The 21997-nt window shown below is 35.5% G+C and overlaps 1 protein-coding gene across 1 annotated transcript in view; it reads right to left on the bottom strand.

The window, feature by feature from the left end:
- MALRD1 (MAM and LDL receptor class A domain containing 1) overlaps nt 1-21602 on the bottom strand; it is a 238601-nt gene extending 216999 nt beyond the window's left edge. The window contains exons 1-7 of the mRNA XM_032689585.1: nt 21426-21602; nt 17220-17343; nt 13236-13330; nt 12995-13156; nt 9600-9693; nt 5055-5198; nt 169-326 (exon numbers count right to left, since the gene is read on the bottom strand). Coding sequence (XP_032545476.1) covers nt 169-326; nt 5055-5198; nt 9600-9693; nt 12995-13156; nt 13236-13330; nt 17220-17343; nt 21426-21602 — 954 coding nt within the window. The remainder of the gene's footprint in view (nt 1-168; nt 327-5054; nt 5199-9599; nt 9694-12994; nt 13157-13235; nt 13331-17219; nt 17344-21425) is intronic.
- Between the last annotated feature and the right edge of the window lie 395 nt (nt 21603-21997).

Genomic DNA, 21997 nt, shown 5'->3' with positions numbered 1-21997 from the left:
GCTTTGCAATTGCACAGATCAGCGGAACAGTACCAAGGTACTGTTTTGCACCAACTGATTCAGGGGGCAGGCATGTAGTAGCAGGTGTATCTTCTTGCATTTTGTCTAGTAACACCTGTGTTGCCATGCCTTTACCTTTTGGAAATGAATGCATGGTTACCTGATTACCTGATTAATAAACAGTACTGCCTTGAGATCGCTGCTATCTGCCATGGAGTAATGAAACTGAAAATGGCAATTCTTGCTGGAGCAATGACAGGTGGAGTTGTTTAGATAAGCACTTTCATATAATGCATTGTCATTAGCTTCTAACCATTCAAAATGGCCTGAAAAATGAAAGAAGAGAAAGGTCACTTTTTCACAGAACATTCATTTTTTCCTCAGTCTATGAAAATAAGGACTGCTTTCACATAATTAAACCATAGACCCATCCCAGCAAGAATTGAATTTGATCATCAGGCTGTTTAAGTGACTTCGATGTCATCTAAGTGTTTCCTATTGAAGATAGATCTTCATTTTACTCACAGATAGCCCCAGCAACCAAAAATTATATCAGTTGGTAGTATCTTGAAGTTGTTACTTCACATGTTAAAAGCTGTTAGAAGTCCCACATTCAGCTCAGCCTCCTTACATTCACAATCATTCAATTGTAACCTAATGACAAATATATGTGGAAACTGGGCTTTCTTCCTACTTCCACTGTGGTTTCCAGAAAATATGCTTTTTACACCCATACTTAAAAAATAATAAAGGTATTCTGCTTTATTGCTACAGGAGGTAGTCATATCTCCACTGTGTAATCAAGGTCTTTACTTCTCAGCCAGAATTTCTGCAAGAAAATCTTAGAAGTATATTGTCTTTCCATCTGAAGCAGAAAAGCAATTTGTGCTCTTCTCGACCTACTGCCCCTTATAAAAGCCCTTATCCTGAGATCTAAAAGAGTACTACATCCCCTCAACAGTGTCTTTTAGTTGTCAGAAATAAAAAGCCTAAATACTTTTTACTGAATATATCAGGTCTTTTTTCCCCCTGCTCCTGAGCCACTGAATGTTTGCTGCCTTCCAAAGCAACTATTAAAATAGTAAACAAGAACTGATTAAAGGTCTTAAGTCAGCAGTTTCTGTGTTCCTTTTTCTAAATAAAACTTATCTCAAATGCAGATATTGCACAATCTCAAGGTGAAGGGAGAAAGTGTCATTTCACAAGGAAAACGTTCATTATTATAGAGGACAACATTCTTTTCCTTTTGTTGCCAGTTTACTCTATGTGTTAGGCCATGATTTACACTGAAAAACATGGTTGCAATTTTGCTGGAATTAAGCTTGCAATTTCATGCCACACAAGCAAATCTCAAAGAAAGCTAGTATTATAGATTTAACCCAACTTTCTGTTTGACAGAAAAAAAGCATCTACACTTCTATACTTTGTTGTGCATAAGAGAAATATGCAACAACATTAGAAGTTATGCTGCTGCTTCTTTTTCTAACTTCAGTGTTCTCTTATGTCATTATAAAACCAACCCAGTTTAGTTTCTGAGCCAAATGATAATTAACATTCTTTTCCCTTTTCATTTCAAATTCATGAATCTTTATAAACAGGGCAAAGTGAAGCTGACATGGTTTTTAGAGGAGAAAGCAAGTGAACAGCACTAGATAAACAGAAGTTCTATGAAGCATCCAGAATTATTCTGTGTCCAAGAGGCAGATTGAGTGCTCTTTAGAGAATGCATTTTACACAACTATTGTGAGTGCTTCTTAGACAAATTGAGGCCTAGCTTCAGAAATTAGGACTACAGAAACTGAAAATTGACTTTTTTATTAATTTTTTCCCCTCTTCTCTATAGCCTGTAAAAGCAGAACAGTGGTCCCCTCTTCCAGGGATTTTTTTATTATTATTACTTTTGGACAACATTTATCAAGTAGTTTTCCAATGATTAAAGGTATTGGGAAGAGTGTTTTTTTCATTTGTTGCAAACTTTGTACCTCTGCACCTTTCATGCCTTTAAGGTCTGAATTTCCCTCAGTGCAGTGTCTGCACAGCATATTACTGTGTTTATGCTCTGACCTTCCTTATGACTTGTTCTTATAAATTCTCCCAACTTGCTCTTTCTGAACTGCCAAACTTCCCCTTGTTTTTAAAGGCAGAACAGGTCTTTTATTTTCTCCACATGGCTGCTTAATCAGGTTTTAGCTAAACAGTCTTGTTTCTTTCAATTTTGAAGGAAAATTTTGTCTGTCATAAGTAAAATCTTGGGAGTCCTGCAGAAAGATCAGCCACTGACTACACTGGTACTTAACTAAGAAGCAGAGCTTATGATTTACTGTTGAGGTGGCCCAGCATCATCTTAGAGCTGAGGTGGGCTAGTGAACCTGCCAGTATCCCACTATGTTGAAAACTAAAAGCCTATAAATATTTAGCTAACTGATTCTATCTTAACCATATTCTGACTCAAATCTCATCACTCCCACTTAAATCCGTGGGATTTTTATTTCACAAATGACACAACTTTGAATCTGTGTTACTGGTTTAAGAGTAAATACTGAGCTTTCAGTTTAAACTGAGCCACTGAGTGGGACTTTTTCTTTTCTGACAAGTTCTCTTCCCAAGCAGAGACCTGTTCAGTCTCTGAACCAAAGGCCTGCAACAATTCTCCCACTCAACCATTTAGAGGAAAAAAGAGCTCAAATTGTCATTGTGAATTTTCTTGAACTCAGAAATCCTGGGTTAAATCCTTGAATAAAATAAAAGAAAAAGAGAGAGAAAAAAGATAATGAAAAAGAATTGCATAATCTAATGATGTCACTATTTTTTTCATGTTTTAACTTGAGTAAATTTTATCACTGGTTATCTGAAATGTTGGGTTTAAAAATTTGGCACTTCCTTTAATTTCTCTTTCATCTTCATTTTTCTTATGCAAAGAATTTGTTTCACTAATTTTGCTTTTAAAGAAGTGTTATCCTAGATGTAGGAAACCAGCTTAATCCAATGTAAGCATGAACTATGGAAACTACACAGCATGCGTGAAATATCAATAAAGAAAACAAGAAGAAAAAAGTATTTTCTGAACAGTATTGCAGGGGAATATAAAACTTCTGTAAGAACTTTTGACACTAGAGAAATTAAGAGAAAAAGTGATAGAGAAAGTGCCTACAACACTGGAGAAAAGCAATAAAGGAACAAAGAAAAAAAGTCATTCAAAGACAGAAAGTATTTTATTAAATTTAAGAACACCAGCAAAGGAAGATTATTCAAAGACTATAAGCAATCCTTTCCTTATATATAAAATTGTGTAGACCTTGACTTTATAATTTTGTTTCTTACCTTTTTCTATTTATAGAAGCGAAACCTTTGATCAAAATCAGAAAATAAATCTTAGTCAAGCTCTATTAGCATTGCAAGTTTGAGACCTCAAGCATGGCATTTTTTCAGCTTGCATCCCATTTCTTTAGTTTTTAGAATTTTAGTCAATATTCAGCCTCTTCATTTATGCCTCAACAAATCTGCATGAATAGAAATACTGAATGTATTGAGAGGCAAGCAGTCACAGTTCATATTTTTCAATACTTTGCAATGTTAATGATGAATTAAATTCTATGTGTTGTTTTGACACTTGTTTCTTCTCACATTTTACTTTGTCCTTGACGACAAGGAAGCACAAGGAATGTCCCCAAGCAGCTGTTTGTGTTACAGATTCAGCCTACTCAGCTACCTGTGCATATTCATACAATAATGCCCAAGCACCTATAGAGCAAACATTTCCAGATATATTCTGTTTCTATAGACATTGCTAGTCTAGTCCTAGACCTAGTCCTATGAAAGCCACTTACAGAATTTCAATATCTTTTCTGTTAGCACAATATTGCCATAAAAGGGAAATCCATACCTGTTACTAGCCCTTGAGATGTTGTGTTAAAGTATGGCACAGATAGAACACCTTTCAGAGAAATGTTTCAAATAAAATCAAATTAAAAGTCTAATTGGAAATCGGAAGGTGGTGTGACTTTTTTTCCTCATATTTAAAAAGGAAAATAAAAAAGTCTGCTTGACTATTCTATATGCTCTCCATTGTACATACATGCAAAAATTCATCTTAACAGTGTATACACTCAGGCACTTTTGCCTGCTATTCCATTATAACTTGATTTACAGTTACTAGACCATGTTGAAATGAATGCTAAAATTTATTTTAGAAATCTTTCTATAATAAAAACAATATCTAGCATTCATTCTGCTTCTATCACTGAGATGTGATCCATTTCTGTGGGTTCAAAGTTCAAACAGTTATCTCTTCACTATCAGTCCTTCAAAGCTACATCACAAATTATACTGTTACAACTAGCCCCACTTAACCCCTCTGAAGGCAGTCTCAGTAGACAAGCCAAACACTCACCTGGCAAGATGATTCTATTTCACATTAGAACACTTAGAGATTTACATCCATTAAGCTTTCAAAACACGCACTACACAGTTCTAAAACAAGAGATGCTTTTTACTTCTGAAAATTGCAACTGGACAAATTTTACTGACAAATTTTACTTTACAAAAAGAGTAAGAAACTATTTTGTAAAATAATTGTTTCTTTACAGTTCCCCTAGGTTTAAGATGAAATTCCTGACTATATGTTCAGAGTAGTACTACAAAAGTAAAACTGCCAAGTATCAAAATCAGAACAAAATAGAAAAAAAAAACACACCCAAGGACTTGGCTTAAGTGGATTTAATTTAATTTCACCAAATTCTTACACAGTTCTCATAAAGAGAATTAACTGGAGAATAAATCAGTTCTTGGATTATACTGGAATTCTTACATTAAAATGTTTCATGAATACTTGAAAATATTCATTAATTCTTATGTTAAAATATTTCATGTTTTACCAGCATGTGTGTTCACAGTACTCTTACCAAATGGCCAAATCAAAAGCTAATTTAAATACAAAATGCATACAATTACTTTTTGTAGTTTTGTTCTGTTTCAGTGTTGGGTCACAATCTTGCCCTAAAAAGCACCATATTTTTCATGACAGCTAGTAATTTTGAATTAACTTTAATTCCTACCTTCAGTATTGTTGCTCCAATCCTTCAGGATGGAACAGGAGGCAATCTTGTGCTCAGCTTGCAGCCGTGCCCACTGAGAAGGCTCAGCCAGCTGGTCAGAATGCCACTCACATATGTCAAGCTCAAAACTGGAAATCTGTGGTTCTTAAAGACAAAGAAAAGCTATCACTTAACTTGTTAAGTCATTATTTATTAACCTATTTCCCATTAGAAACACACACTTATTAAACTACTCGACAACATTTCTGCCTCTTCAAAAGGTTACTTCAAAAGTGTTGTGTATCCCTGTTTGCTCTCCAGTATTTCAGGCTGCCATCTTTAACAATACCATTCTAAAAAATCATTCCCTCATGATGGATGTTTCTTTCAAAGCAATGGAGTGCTATTTATGTTAGCCACTCATCGCAACCTTCGTGAATTCACTTCCGCAGAGAGAGTTGCCAGGTAACATAAAAAATGATATGTCATGATAAGAAATACCTATTTACTTTTCTAGATGATAGCTACATAAAAATCACTTCTAACTGAGAGGTTTAACTCAGCAGCTTCTCCAAAATACCTGTAAAAGAATGCTTCTCTTTAGAGATAAAAAGTTTCTGAATACATTACCACATATTTTCCAGAATTTTTTTTAAGGGCAAATCATGCCTGACTAGTTGCCTTCAACAGTGGCCAGGATTTTAAGCAGGATTACACTATGATGATGGATGTATCATTTCTTAATCACAGCATCACAGAATCTGCTAGGTTGGAAAAGACCTCTGAGATCATCTAGTCCAACCTATTATCCAACACCACCTTGTCAACTAGACCATGGCACTAAGTACCACATCCAGTTTTTTCTGAAACACCTCCAGGGACAGTGCACCACCACCTCCCTGGGCAGCCCATTCCAATGCCCAGTCACTCTCTCTGTGAAGAACTTCTTCCTAATGTCCAACCTAAACCTCCCCTGATGCACCTTAAGACTGTGTCCTCTTGTCCTATTGCTGGTTGTCTGGGAGAAGAGACCAAACCCCACCCAGCTGCAGCTTCTTTTCATGTTAGCTGCAGAGTGTGATAAGGTCTCCCTTGATATTCCCCTAATATTATTGTGGGGGAAAGGTAATCTCCTGGTTAAGGTAGACTTTTAAATAGCAATTGGGGTATCTCAGAGAAAACACAGAGATTCCTAACTGCATGGAGAAAACAATTTCAGGTCACTACAGATAGATGCTACTTCATCTCAGAGAGACGGTATTATTCACATTACTGACATCTCAGTGAGATGGCCTGTCCAGCTAGTGCTTCAAACCTTTCATTTCTTCCTTGTTCCAGTGATGCATAAATATGCACTTTTTTCAAACCCTGTGTATTATGTGAGGAATCTCAGGGAACATGCAAAATTCCACGAGGAAAAAGGATGGATTTTGTTAAATTTCAACATTTAAAAAAAAGTTGCAAGTACAGTCAAAAGGAATCAAGTTCTTTAAACACTTTTGAATTATTAATACAAAATATTTGTACTCATTCTGCATTTTTTCACTTTAGTTTTAAACATTTTTGATGTTTGGGGTTTTTTGACAAAATACCCATTTTCCAGCTCTTGATGTTTGGGGTTTTTTGACAAAATACCCATTTTCCAGCTCTTAATTCCACAGCATGTCAGACAACAGTAAGATTAGTATTTTGGATTTTCTGACTCCCATCCCTGTAACAGTTCATCTCAAAGACCTACGTCTGTAATATTAAAAGCTACATCTTTGCAGGATTAGAATTAACAACGGAATTAAGTCCGAGATTTTGTCACTTGAAGTATTCATACTGGATTTTTTAAAAAATGTATGCATTATAAGTAATACATATGTAATTCAGTTTTCCTGAGAAACAACACAACTTTGCAGAGAAGCTGTGTAACTTCTGCGTAACAAGTGACTTAAGGAGGACTAAAGCCTCCTACTCCCTCATAGCATTCCACTTTCACACCTTAGAGCTCTTGGCTTTCATTTCTTCAGAGAGATCAGAGGAACAGTCTTAACGGAGTTCTGCACATTCATAATTCTTATGGGGTTGAGAGGGAGTTCTGCAGAACAGCCACTTAGATAAGAATAAGAGGCCTTTGAACAGAAGGTCTACTAAAGGTATAATTAAAGATTTTGTGTCATGTATGTTTCAGAAAATAACTTTAATATTTTCTGTTTGACAGCTATTTTTTTCTGCAGTCCATATGGAGTTGTATAAAAAAGAACTATGGGGTTTTTGAGTGATAACAATCTATTTTGCAGCTGTTGGGAAACCTACGAACTGTAGAGTATCTTCTATTAAAATACTGAAGATAGAATTTTGGTTGTATTTTTTAAAAGGTATTAAGTTTAGTCTTTAGTGATACTGGACAACAGACTGAAGGGGAATGATTTGGGAGATGGGAGGAATAGAAGTGAAGAAAAGACTTCCAGTATAATGAAATTACATTTATATTTAACCATCACAGTTTTTACGAAGAAAGTCCTGACAGCACAAAAATTTAAGAAATTTTACTCATGGACCTAAAAGCACAGTCATATTAATGAATAAAAATGCACAGGTTATCTCTTACATGCATTTATACTGAGATTAAAAATCATGAAGCGTACATTAAAAATGCAAGTTTTAACTAGGAATTTAATGCAATTGAAGTGGTCTTCATTAAAAGTCTACTTATCTAGACATTCCAAAAGAACTAGAGAAAAAATGATTCCAAATTCAACCAACCATTAGTCTGACCTTTTGTTTTAATTACTGGAGAATGTTCAGTAGTAACATTCCTCTCTCAGGGACAAAATTAAGATCCTTTGACCCTGGTTTTGGCCGCTGTGAGCCATTTAAAAGTCACCTAATGAAGCTGACTTTTCTAATGGGGAAACACAGGATAAGAACTGGTTCTTATTAGAATATTCTTGATGTACTTAACAGTGCAGCAGCTCATTCTGTAAGCCACAATATACAGTTTAACACCTGCCATGTAATGTAAGATTAAGACCTGGATTTATAAGTTCTGGTGAGAACCTGTATTTCTGTTTCCCTTTTTTTTCCCTCCATCTCTTTGAGACAGTATTTCATCTCTATAGCTGATTTTTTTTTTAATTTTTGTTTGCTTTAGGAACTTTGTTTATGAAAAAATTCAATATATTTTTACAGACAGATCTATATCCTCCTGCAGGAACTGGTTAATCAATTACATAGGTCACTAGAATTTAGCAATGTAGGGGGTTTTTTTTCTGTTTTATATCCCATTTTACCTGCAGAAATCCTCCAAGGAAAAGAAAGAAGTTGGGGAAAAAAATTCACGTCTGTCCTCTTTACATTGGAGACAGATTTCAAATTCCATTTCAAATTAATTTTTTTCAGGCTAAGTGTACTGTACTCTTTTCTTAGTTCATAAACAAGCATGCCTGAAGTTTTAAATTAACATCCTTGCTTATTTAAGTAATACAGCTGAAAAACGTCTACAAAGCAGAAAAGCAAGATGTGCTCTGGCATGAAAATATATTTATATAACATTTACTTCTATATCTCTCCTGTTAGAAAGTTGCAACACGGAGAAACTGACATGACCAAGTTTAGTTACATGAAACTTCATTTCCCTAATATAGACCCCCTTTGAGATAAATATGTATGCCTGCCTCCACCACTAAATCAAGACTTGTATCTTGCTCTTAGTGTGATCTCCCTGCAATTTCTTATTTCTCTAACATGCTAATAACCACGGGCATCTCTTTTCAATATTTTTTTTCCTACTGGGAAATATAGAGAGCATTATTTTGGATTACGGTGAACACAAACCTAATCACGTAACCTAGTTTGGTCTGTGTCAAACGCTGCTTCCATACCTGAAGTTTGAAGTCTGAACCCTCAGTGCCTGTGCTAAGAATAAGGGGAAGAAAAACAAAAGATGTGTTTTGACTGTGCTCAGCTGAGGATGTGACATGGGTGCACAGGGCAATACTCTTGTGCAATACAGCACAACAAGCAATTTAATTTATGCTAGGATGAGTAGTATTCCTTTCCCATGAAAATACATTGGGTTGAAAGAGAAATAGGAAATGTTTTGCTAAAGAATCCTGACACGCAGAGATGGTCTGACTGGAGACATGACTGGCCTGACATTACAACTCCTGGGTGTAGCAGAGTAGAACAACACAGTGGCTCTGCACAGCTGAGGATCAGGACCTCCACGCATTTAGAAATATACACAAGTGCCTTGGGAATCTCCCTAAAGTCAGCCCCAAAGCTGGCTGAACACATCAATTCTTCAGCCAAAAACAGTAGACCTTTTCTGCCCACTGAGCCCTACATTTATACTGTATCAGATTTCTTAAAGTATTTATTGTCTTTCTTTGTAACTGTGTTTAAATGTGAAAAGATTGTTTAGGGAAATGAAAATGAGCCAGATGAAAACACTTTGGGAGTTTAGAAAGCCTTTGAATAGCAAAAGGATTTCCATTGCATTTTCTAAGGAAATCTAAGGAAATCCAAGGAAAAGACAAAGTAAAACGACCTGTCTCCTGAAAAAACAGGTAATCTTACCATATGCCAGGGAACATCCTTCACTGAAAGTAATATCATCAATGGCAACAGTTTCATCTTGTCTCTGGGTCTCTACCATCCCCCAAAAGATAACCTAAAGAGATCAACAGCAAATAAACAAGAAATCAAATTTACCACTGTCATGGACAAGATGAAACGCCTTACAATACATGCCAGTCTAGTCCATGGAGTTTCTATTGGAACTGTGAGAACTTTAATCCCACACTTAACAATTTTTGAGGATTACCATCCTGGCTTTTTCACACTTATGTGGCTCGTCAGCACACATATATATACTAACTGTCTTACTCAATATTGAAGTAGCTTTTAAGAAGAAGGATTTGAAAATCACAATAAAATGCCTTAAATCAAAGCAAGAATGGTGACAGTTAAAGATTAAAACACAAAGAATTTTGTGTTTTATCTAGCCACTATTCCACCAGTGGTTGGAAATGTGAATATTTTCTGGTTGGTTTCATAATTTATCAGAGACCTGGAGCAAAGTCAATCAACAAATACCATTAGTCAGATGCCTTTCATCAAATTTTTAGCCAAAACAAACTGTGAGGAGTACTTGGTAAACAGTTATTCTGCTCTAATGTTACAACAGTGATTTTTTTTCTTCCCCTAAAAGCATCTTCTCTACACAAGTTGTTACAAATATTTTACATTTCATCTTAAGGGCAGATTTTAATCTGCATTTGTAAATGCACAGGCTACTACAGGTTTTCTGTAGCGGTGTACAAGGGGAACTGGCTGATCAACCACAGTCCTTGGGAAAACCCAACAAAAAGCACACCAATCAAAATAACCAAAAAAAAAAAAAATCAATCTTATGGATAGCATTCCTTAAATTATTCCCTAGGCAAACCTTGGGATGTCATAGCTCCAGGATTTTCCGTAGTCTTGGTTGGGTGTACATTTTAGCTCTTAATAGCGAATGCACAGTGTCAGCAATATTTTTCCAGATATTTCTTTGAAAGTTCAGCAACCATTTTCTGCATAGTTTAAAAGATTGTAGCAGAAAACATGCATTTATTCTATAAATTGCAAAGAATACAGTATTTCGCTATACAAGACGATACTAACTTATCTAAGGATATGACCATTATGTTAAAAGCTGGAGTTTTCTGAGGGTTGGAATTTTTTTGTGTTTTGTTAATTCATTTTTCTTAAGTTGTAGTTGGCTTGCACAAGAAGTATAACAGCCATATCACGTGCAAAAAGATGTTTCTATGGGTGAAATGGAGCATCTTGGAAACTTGCTCATTTGATTTGTTTCAGAAAATAATGTCTTGAACTCTTGAATTCTGCTGCAATGATACATATAGTTAATGTGTACTTTCATGACATCATCAGTTGAAGGACAGTGTATTCATGTTTTCTTTTTCTATCATTACATAGTTTTAGATAAGTTTCCAAAACAGTATAGTGAACCATTTTATAATTAGAAATATTTTTAGTATCAAAGATTTGACAAATACTTAACCTTTTCAGAGTTATGTTTCATTTCGAAGTCAAAATTCAGTTATTAATAACTTAATTTATAATACGCATTAAACTGTATAATATAGCTTGTGGTTAGGGCTTCATAGTCACATTTTATTTTAAAGCAAGATAAAGTGATTTAGACAATGTGAAAGAGAGGCTGTCTCACTTAGCTGGTACAAAACCAGAGACTGCTTCAAGTTCATATTCTGCTAGACCACGAGCCTGTATTGATCTGTGTTTCCCCAAAACTCACGAACAGTAAGCCTTGTCTTAACTTCCTCACTTCCAGAAGAAAATAATCTTAGATGCCTCCACCTGCTCTTGTGTCTAAAAAAGACTAACCAGTGAACCCCAAGCCTAGAACCATTTGTCTTTATGAAGTCTGGGAGACAGAAATTTGTTCTCAGTAGAACACAGCAAAAGTAGCTTAGGAGAGCAAACCATGATACAGTTCTCCAAAACCCAGCCAAACCAGCCATACTGATCTTGCCTTGTGTTGAGCAGTTAAATCGCTGACAGTCTTTGTATTTCAGAATTCCCTAAAACAGAGATTTTTAAGTGCTGAAACAAAATCTCCTATTCCATAAAGATAATCAATATATTTTATTTTTTTTTAGTAGGAAGAGATTAAGTATTTGACTATTAAATATTTAACATCAAAATGAGGAAAAAAAAAGCACCGGAAGTTCAGAGATTAATTTTAATTAAAATCTCACTTCAAGTGTGTGTGCAAAATAGCAAAGACATTAAAGCATCCTATTTCCAAAAGATTTGTACACCCAAATAAAAATTATTTCTCATAATTATTTGCCATAGAAACTTTAATGATCAACATTTTATCTTGAAAAATTCCACAGAAATCCCTGTAGGCTGAACATCTTGTCATATGAAAAGAAAAAGTGCAAAAGGGCAAGTCAATTGCATCCACTTGTATGACAGTGACGTCTTGCAAATTTTCGCTGGAGCAAAAATGTGCAAAGAAGAAATTTTGCTCAGACTCTAGGTTTGGTGAGGTGCTGAGCTGTATTTCTTAAGCCAGTTGTAATGATTACTGCAGTAAGTTTGACACAGGCCTTTTTAAAGCTGGAGTGCTCATATATCGAACAACAACAACTTTGATACTTGTGTTGAGTTGGGTACAATAAGGTTTGAGCAGGTGAGTATTACTTCAAAAATTCAGATCCTGTTGGATGCTTTAGCACAATATGCAAGTCAAGTAATTATGTTACTCATATGGTTTATTGAAATGAGCTCATGCTTCCATGCCTTCAGGCTTGTATGCTAACCAACTTCACAGTAACTGCCGTAGAAGGAAAGCCCTCCCATTTTCTTTGCTTCCCACATTCTCACCAGTATTATGCACAACAGTAAATATACATCATCTACAATATTATAGCCTTAAGTTACATTTACTGTACTAAAGTTTTTTGTAAATGCACATGTAAAAACATTTAAATAGCCTATGACATTTGCATTGCAAAACACCCCTATAAAACTACCTTACAGTATAAAATTCTGTTTGTTATATAAATGAAACCTTGAATTTATCATTACAGTTAGACTGAGGCTAAGGGAATACTGCATTGAAAGTTAAGATCACAAGTATATCACCTCTAAGGACTGGTAGATAACTATGACTCAGAGAGACCAATTGTTTCGTTTAAGACACATGCACAGTTTAAGCAATTTTTGGTATTAGTTTTAACACCACTAAGAGATAAGAACAAGCACTATCTTTTACTGTTAAATAGGATCTTCCAAATCCTATTAAGCATTTCTCTTATTTACCTCATGATAATGCTTTCTTTCCATTTACAAAATATTTAGTTTTAACCTATTAAAAAAGACCCACAATTCAGAAACCATTTAACAAGTGTCATTTACAGTAACTTCAATTTACTAACCTCAAACTTCTTGGTGCTATTGATTGTTATGGTATTTGCTTTCCACTGACTTTGTAGTTCTTTTGAAACTTGCCAGATACTTGTAACAGTATCTTCAGAGTGCTTTTGAAGTCCCACCATTAATGTTCCACTCATTTGACTGACCCAGTAATGAAATCTAATCTAGGACAAAAAAAGGTCTGATTATTCCAGGGAAATACTATGATAAACAACGTAATACAAAGACTATGCACCAAAATACCTGGCAGACATGTTCTTCATCAGTTGGAAGGAAAACATTTGTCCTTAAAGTTGCAGAAGAGGACTGCATTTCAGGGGACAATGAGAGGAAATAAGCTATTAAAAGAAAAAAAAGAGAAAACTTAGAAGCTTGGAAAAAAAATCCTAAAAAACAATAAAACAAGAAGAGGCATACATACAGGTATAAATTAATAACCAAAAAGCCATCTAGATTTTTTTCCCCAGAAAATATAACAGTTGCAGCCATTGTGTGTCAAACTTTTTTCATGTTAAATATAGTTTTATTATTATTATTATTATTATTATTATGTTCCGTGTTCCAGCTAAAATTTTAAGTAAGGTTCCAAAATGCTTCATTTGCTGCATGCATACTCAACTTTGAAGTGCAAAATTTTGGGACAAAGGGAGACTATCTCAGCAAGCTGATCAAAGACTTTAAATCCCAATTATTGAATAGATTATATATTCCATGCCTAAACATCAAACTGCTGAAACTAACTATACAGATTAATCATAGATTTATCATGACGGTTCAAGTCTTTAAGGAGATGGTGGAAAATGGGAGAGGAGACTGTGGTGATCTTACAGGTTCTGCATGTGTTCAGATAGGTGTCTGGTTTTTGGCTGCTCAGAAAATTGCCTCACTGCAAAGAGGAGGTTGTGGTATTCCTGCACACACTCCCAATATACACAATTTTCTTGGGAATTTCAAAGCTACCATCAAAAATACCATTACCTTTCCACTTTAAAACAAGCCCTTGCTTCCCTTGAAAGTGTAACAGATTAACAAGAGTCAGTAAAATATGGCTGTTGCCATACCTTTTGACCGATCATGTCTCTTCCTGACAATACTGTTTTAGATCTTATAAAAGATGGAAGGCAACCACCCTATTTTAGGATAATAAATACAGCTAGTCAAAATTTGGCTCTTTCTGAACACAAAGATTTCAGAGATGTTAGATGTTAAAGGATGCAATGGGGAAAATAAAGAATAAAAAAATGCTCAATCTCCTTTTTAATTTCTTTTATTCCTTTCCCTTCTCTTCTCCTTCCCAAACTCCAAGCAATGTCAAGTAAACTGTCATTCTCTGACATTAACATGTAAATGAAAGGAGGAAGATGAAGGAGGAAAAAAGCCAAGTGGGACCCAAGGAATAAAGAAAAGTCCTAAAAATAAAGATTATTACAGAAACCAGATATCAGTGTCAGAACATCTAAACACTTCATCTATTAAATCACCCGTCTCGACCTTTCATCCTTGTGTGCAACTGGAAAGTCACTGACCAAGCACCACAAGACTAGCTCAGTGCTGGAGCCACCTGAGAATCCCCCACAGAAAAGCATTTTGTAGCCTGCTACCAGAGCAATGGCCATGCTCCTCCCAGGTTTTAGACCTTTTGTGACTGCTCAGGCAGCACTTTCAGAGCCTGCCAGCTGCAAGGATATTCTTCCTACCCTCAACAGATGGCTTGGTGCCTCTGCAGAGCCCTGTCCCTGACTCCAATCTGTTCCACTGGATGTTAACTTCCATAAATTTTTGAAATTTTTCTTTTAGTTGCCTAAAGATAAATGTATCTAAGACTCAAAAACTTATTTTTTACCTGCCACAGGAATTTGAAGTTTTACACAAATGGGAGAGAAATAATAATTTCAAGAACTTCTTTGAATAGTGATTTCAGATTAGACCTCTGCATAGACAAGAATTTCATTTAGTAAAAACAGGTTGTGTCTTATTTTGTTGTTTTTTTTTTTTTTTAAACAGTTGTCACTGGTCTGTTCAACTACCTTTTCAGTGAAAAAAAAAAAAAGAATCATGAGAGGCAGCACTAAAAAAACATGTTGGGTTCTAGTAAATTATTACATAAATCTTCAAAGGAGTTACATCTACCAAGTGATCTTTGCTCTTCTGTTAATGTGCGTGTATTATTCCGATGTCAGGAACTCTTCCCTTTAACACTCTGCCATAGAGCACACTCTGCTCAGTTGTCACCACATAGAATCATTTCCAGGTTTTAAGCAGGAACCAACATAAAACTGATTACATAATCTCTTGAGTAGCCAGCCATGGAAAAACTCAACTAACTGCCATAAGAATATAATTATTTCCGAGGTGATTAGCACCAGCAGTCAGGCAATGAAAGTACGGTTTAGACATTCTCTAGGTAGAAAAACAAATTAACTAAATGCATTTAAATCTCCTTAGTCATTCAGTTCACATATCTGAGTGTGCAGCCTCGCGAAAGCCGAAAAGGTACAAGTACTTGAGCTTTCTTTTACCTGAATAAAATAACTTAGATTAACATGGCTACCACACAATTCAGACATGGAAGATACAACAGCCACTGAGTGCCCAAAACAAGCAAATGTGACTGAACTGTTCAAGTGACTAAGCAGTTTGCTTTGTCTGTAACAAACCCTTCAGGTTGATGATTCTCAATATTTTGTTGGCTTTTGCTGTCTACATAAGTTAAATTTTCTGCTCCTCACCAGTTCTTTGCAAGATAAGGTAACCTTTTTTATGGTTATAACCAAGAGTATCTTTCTGGTCTTTGCTACATTCTGATATGGTGTATGCCACCAATCATGCACAAATCCTAGAAACTTCAACTAGAGCAAGACTGTTGCCTGGTTAACCAACTTTGATTCTAGCCAAGAGTTTGCTGTATTTGTATTCCCTGGTACTTTTGTACCTTTATTTTTTTAATTGTGCTTCTTGATGAGAAGAGCTGTTATTATTTTAAAGATAAATTATTTCACAACTTACATACTTGAAATAAAGCTTACATTTATGAAAATATTTGGTAGTTGCTCAAATTTTTTTGCCAGCATCAGTTTAAATCAATATTTATTTAAAAGCAGCCTTATTTTCAGAAGTACAGTGCACAGAGCAGGATGTGCTTGTATGCTACACAAGTAAAACCTGAAGTTGTTAAAAAGCACATCACATGTATAAAGTTTCCTAATTACAAGCATCATGAGAATTGTCCACTGTGAAATAAGAACTTGCAGGAAAATGTAGATTGGGGTTTTTTGCTGATATTTTTCAGTGAGAATAATTTAAAGTTGTGTTCCATTTTCATCTGTTTATTTCTAAACGAGTTTTCCAGATGCTAATCTTGAAACCACCAACTCATACTCATCATTACATGGAATTTCTACCTGTTTGGTATCTTATGCAATGTGTAGGAGGTGCTGCTTTCTTTAGAACAGCACAGATTTCCAGACTCCCAGATAAGCACGGTTTGGAAGAGAGGTGTAAAACACCTGGGCTAATCAGTCTCACAACAACACTTGCATCCCACATATTTATGTGCTCATACACTCCCAACACTGCCTTCAGGTGCTTGCACTGAGACCTGTCACAGCACTGCTTGTACCCAGGAGAGGTGAGAGGGAGCAGATGGAGAGGAAGGGAAGGAGAATAACAGAAAATATGGAGAAGAGAACTAAACAGTAATTGGTTCAACCAGCTCACCCCTTTCCCATGAGATCAGAAGTCCCCATTTATTCTTTCCCTACTTCCTTGCTTGCTTACAAACAAGCCTTCCAACAGCTTTGGAAAACAGGAGAAGGCTTGTTGCAGCTAAAAAAAGTGGCTTGACTTAGCTAAAAAGTTATGAAGAAAATCATGTATAACAGAAGGAAGAAGACAGGTTTCAGAAAGCAGGATTAACCTGGAGATAGGAAAAGTATAAGGGATATATTTTGTCTGAGGACAGAGAAAAGGAATTAGTTGAGAGACAGTCTTCGAGGCAAAATGGAATTGGAATAAGATCTAGAAAAAACTGGCTCAAACAGACCATTTTTTTTTAGTTCCAGGTCACTGCAATTACAATCACCTAAAAACCTAGACACAAGTCCTCAGAAAACATGTGGCAGAATACAATTGAACTATCAATAAAATAGCAAAAATAAGTAAAGAGAACAGAAAGCTACATAATTTGTAAGAGTCCATGGTTTCTGCAAAGAACATGAGGATTCTTACTGCTCTCATTCCCACTGTAGTCAGAGTATGGTGGTCCCATGCCAGATTGACCATTTCTTCTTATCCATCCAGGCTGTAAATTAAATTCATGAAGAGCTCTGCATAGATTGTTTTCAAAATCACACTTGTCACAGGAGAAACCTGAATTGAAGCAAACAAACAAAAAATTAAAAGCTCAAAAACAGAAGCAAAAGGATATGTTTTCATCATCACTTGCTGTCTAATTAGCACACAGGAAAATTCCAAACAGACTCCTGTAAAGAGCAAGAAACCCCAGAATTTTTAAATCTTGAACAAGGAGAAACAGGGCAGTGGAAGTGAGATGAGAGAGAAGAAACATTAAAAAAAAAAAACAAAACAGACCACCAAGCCCTCCTTTCACCAAACCAAATCCAAACTAGTCTCTTTATATTATATTACTATAACATATACTTTTTTCTTCACATATATGAGTGCAGCTACTTATTTGGAGGAAATTCTCCAAGCTAGCATAATTTATATGCAGAGGCTATTTTTAAAACACACTGCAGCTATCATGTGAAGAATTTCAGTATGTCCTCTGTTTGTCCAGGGTTCTCGCATAGAAAAACAAAGACTTAACACCAGGAAATAATCAGACAGCAAAAATATTTTTTTTCTATTCCACTAACAACAGAAAGGTGAGACTCATCATATGACACACTCCAAAGTTTACCAGTGCTCATAGTCTTTAGAAAGTTGCTGTATTAAATTAGAAACCACATCATTTAGAGAAGAGTTGAAATGAGTCCTCAGAATGACGTCTCCCCACTTGCCTTTCCTCTGCCTTATTTCTTGCAGCGCACGTAGCAACGTGGTAAAGATGGATCATTTTTCCCCTTTCCACATTCCTTTGTAGGGCAGCATAGGTTAGAAAAGGGAGGCAGGACATGTCTTTCTGGCAGAGACCCCAGTCTGCTGTACCAGTTCATTCAGGAAAATTGAGGAGAGTATGCGACCAGATAAATAATTGCTTACTGGGATGGAGGGACAGAGGTTTGTTTCTGTGTGGGTGTCAGATAGCCCTTTATGCATCATATCCAAGCTGAATGAAAGAGCTTGCATGTGCCTGACAGGCTGGACAGACCCATTCCTTGAACCATTTATTGTAGTCTTGGTAAGATTTAATTTTAAAAAAAAGCGTAAGCAGATGCATCTGTGAAGAGCAAACTTATTGCAGCTTCACCCTGAACAGAACGGCTGATAGGTGGCACTGTCTCCAGATTTCATGTGCTAAGTGGAAACTTTCACCCTCCTTATCCCTTACACAGTGGAGGAAGATGAGTTAAGACCCTGCCTTCTAATTGTGATTCTGGTTAGACACGAGCTACAATGCCTTAGCACACCCTCTCAGATTGGTTCTTGCTCCAGCCCCTGTAAATGCTTTTGGCTTATTCTATATTATCATAGTTCACCAATAGTTTTAAATAAAGTTACCACTGCAGCATTTATAGTCACATTAAGATGTTCAATTTCATGGCTCTCATATTCACATCAGTTTACTGCAACAATTAAATCACAAGGTAAGAGAGGGGAAAACAGAAATAATTCGTGTAAGCATTCCAGACTCAAGTTAATGTGCAGATTGGCTGATTCATCAACCAACTTTTTATTGCTGCTTTAATTCCTTAGCTCTTTAAGTGCCTGAAAAGCGTGTCAGTTGTTCGTCAAAACCACAAACACTGCTGAAGCACATCTGCTTCACATTGCACGAAATGCACCAAATCATATTCCATATTTCCTCAGGAATCTTCTCATAGCTGAAAAACAATTGCAAAGCAATATTCACAAATAACAGGAATGCTACCTTTTTTAATTAAAAAAATAAATCCTTGATCATTCATTATTATTTTCCAAAGCAGTATTCATTTTCACAGAAAATACAACTTAAGAAGCAAACCAAAGTAAATTTGCTGGAAGTTTGACTAAAAAATGTAAAGTCACTGCTTAGAGAGGAAAAGTCCAGAAGGAAGGAATATGTGGGATGTTCTAGATAATTTCTGCAGAGTTTCCTGCGAACAAAACAAATATTTAAAATAACCTCTAAGGAAAAATTCCAAGTCTCAGAGGAAAAGACTGCAGTTTAAGGTTCTATTTCAAGTGTGCATATGTATAATATCTCAGTTTGTGATATTCTGTGAGCAAAACATTTTTAAGAGTAGTTAGTTTTCATTTCTTCACTGTGTTTTTGCAATATGAAGACCAAATTGACAATAAAAACTGAAATTCCATCTTTTATATATTTTCACTGTAGATACTGACTTAAACCTGAATAGAGCCCAGAGAAAAGAGCAGGAACCTGTCATCAACATAAGATCAGGAGCTGAAACCTAAGTGGAAAAATAGTTTTGCAATAATCTCAAATCAGAAGAAAGTGGCAGCAGGATGAATCTTCAATTTGATACAGTCTGATCTATATCTTTATATCTGACAGCTGACTTATCTCCTAGAGTAACCCAGAGAATTATCCAAGCAGTTCCAGTACACAGCCTGTCTCTCAAAGCCTAGTTCTACACCTTTTCCTCAGTCCTATTAAAATACAACATAATTTAATATTTAGATCTTTTACAGAGTCCATATGCTCATTTTTCTAAATCAGTCTTTGGAACAACCTTTAATTCTTTATTTTCATATAAGCATTTACCTATAGCAGTATTCCCTCAACAAATAGGTGTAAAAAGCTGCTGTAAAAACTAATGGAAAAATGCATCTCTTGTTCTATATTCTACAATCATAACAGAAAGAGCTGCCTGGAGGAAATGCCCTTCCCAGGGAAACCAAGTACAATGAGGATTTCAAAGCTATGCAGAGAAACTTAGCATAACCACCTCTTGTGCAAATAATAAAAAAATATGCTAGCCTGAGACGTGTTAGACATGTCAGGGAATTCAACAGACATAATTTCCAGCCATTGCCATTTAATACATTTTTGTACAGCAGAATAAACTAACACAAAAAAGAATTGATATCCAATACAATCTTAACAATTGTCTTATTTGAAGAGAAATAAAATATCAATTCTTCTGGAGTTGATTCTAGACTCCTGTCCCAAACAGATCTCTGCATACTATTTGGATAAAACAGGGAGTCCTACTGGATGAAGAAAAACTTCATGTAGGTGAGCACACAATGGTAATTTGAAGAATCTGGATTTAATTTACTGCTCTTTCTCACAGATTTCAGCTGCATTCAGTGGTAGCTGACATGATCTAATTAGCATTTTTCAGAGTGCACAGAAAGACACAGGCTCCTCTATGGACAATCTATTTCATACTTAAAGCGAAATGTTAAAATCCCCACAGATATGCTTCCTTTGTTGCACAGTGAGTAGACGAACTTATATAGGCTTTTTAGGCAGAATTATAATTTTTGATAAATTTAAGCTCTTCTTTGGACTCCAGAACCAGAATCTTCAAGGAGAAGGACTATCTTATCCATCCAGACTGTAAATTAAATTCATGAAATACTTTGCATAGATTGGTTTCAAAATTACACTTGTCACAGGAGAAACCTGAATTGATGCATTGTATGAAATTATTTGCAGCATCACTTTAGTACAGTATTCTGGAAATACTAGAATTCTGATGCTAATTTACTCAGACAGTGGTAGTTAAAATGCACTCTCACTGCTTTGATCAATTCTTTACAGGAAACAGCAGCAACTGTTTTTGTAACCTCTGAATGTGACAAAGATTAAGCTAGGATAATCAGTTCCTGGATTCAAGAAAATTTCCACACTAGCCTAGACTTTAAAAAAAAAAAAAAATGAAAAAAAAAAGTAAAAAAAAAAAAAAAAAAAAAAAAAAAGCTCTTGTTGCCTGTACCTCAGTCTAGGTATTTTGGATTAAATCTGAATTCTATCAAACAAATCTATTGCAATTTAAGGAGAAAGGTATTAATTCCTGAATCTCCATTGAATTTGGATGAGGAAACACTTTGCTATAAATATCCGTATGAAGATTTATGAGAGACTTGGACCTTACAGATGTTGAAAATTAAGCGGGAAAAATCAAATTGAAGCCGGAAGAAACTTTCTTCAAAAATTTAATGAAGAAGAGGGTAAAAAAACCACCAACCAACCAAACAAACAAAAAAGAATTCCCAAATATTTTTGAAACATAAAAAAATCCACCCTAGTTCTCTCTGCTGACATGTTCAGTTATCAAACTATCACACTTATGCTGAAGCCCACTCAGACTTACCTTGTTTCTCCTCACTACTCTCTCCATACTGGTTGGTGGAAATGCACATTTCTCCAGGTGGAGCAGAGGAGCCATCACCACGTTGGCACCCATTTCCTATGGATGACTGAGTATTTACCAGAGCAAAGTAATATAACACACAGAAGTATGTGAGTCTATTCATGGGCTATATTACTACCCTAGCTTTCACTTGGAAAATAATTACTTTAACTGTCTAGTATTGGTCATGAAGTGTCTTTGACCAAGCTGTATTTACACACATCTCTCTGAATGACGTTTTTAGTACCTCACTTTCTGAATCTGCAGCTTAAAGGAAATATGATTTCTGCTTAAGCAGTGACTTTCAACCCTGTGTGTCTTGGGATAATATTTAACTGAATTATAACATTGTTTTATGACTAAAAAAATTTGGCGCATGTTATGCAAGTCAACTGTATATCATTAACTTACTGATCGTATTTATTGCCCAGTGGTTTGAAAATACATTAGATAAGAAAATAATACGGAAACAGGGTAGAATTACTAAATGACCAATATTCATAAAGACCTCTCTTTGCT

This window comes from Chiroxiphia lanceolata, chromosome 1 (assembly GCF_009829145.1).
Source record: "Chiroxiphia lanceolata isolate bChiLan1 chromosome 1, bChiLan1.pri, whole genome shotgun sequence".
NCBI lineage: Eukaryota > Metazoa > Chordata > Aves > Passeriformes > Pipridae > Chiroxiphia > Chiroxiphia lanceolata.
Note: the sequence above shows the minus strand (reverse complement) of the source record. Positions and strands in the feature narration are given on the sequence as shown.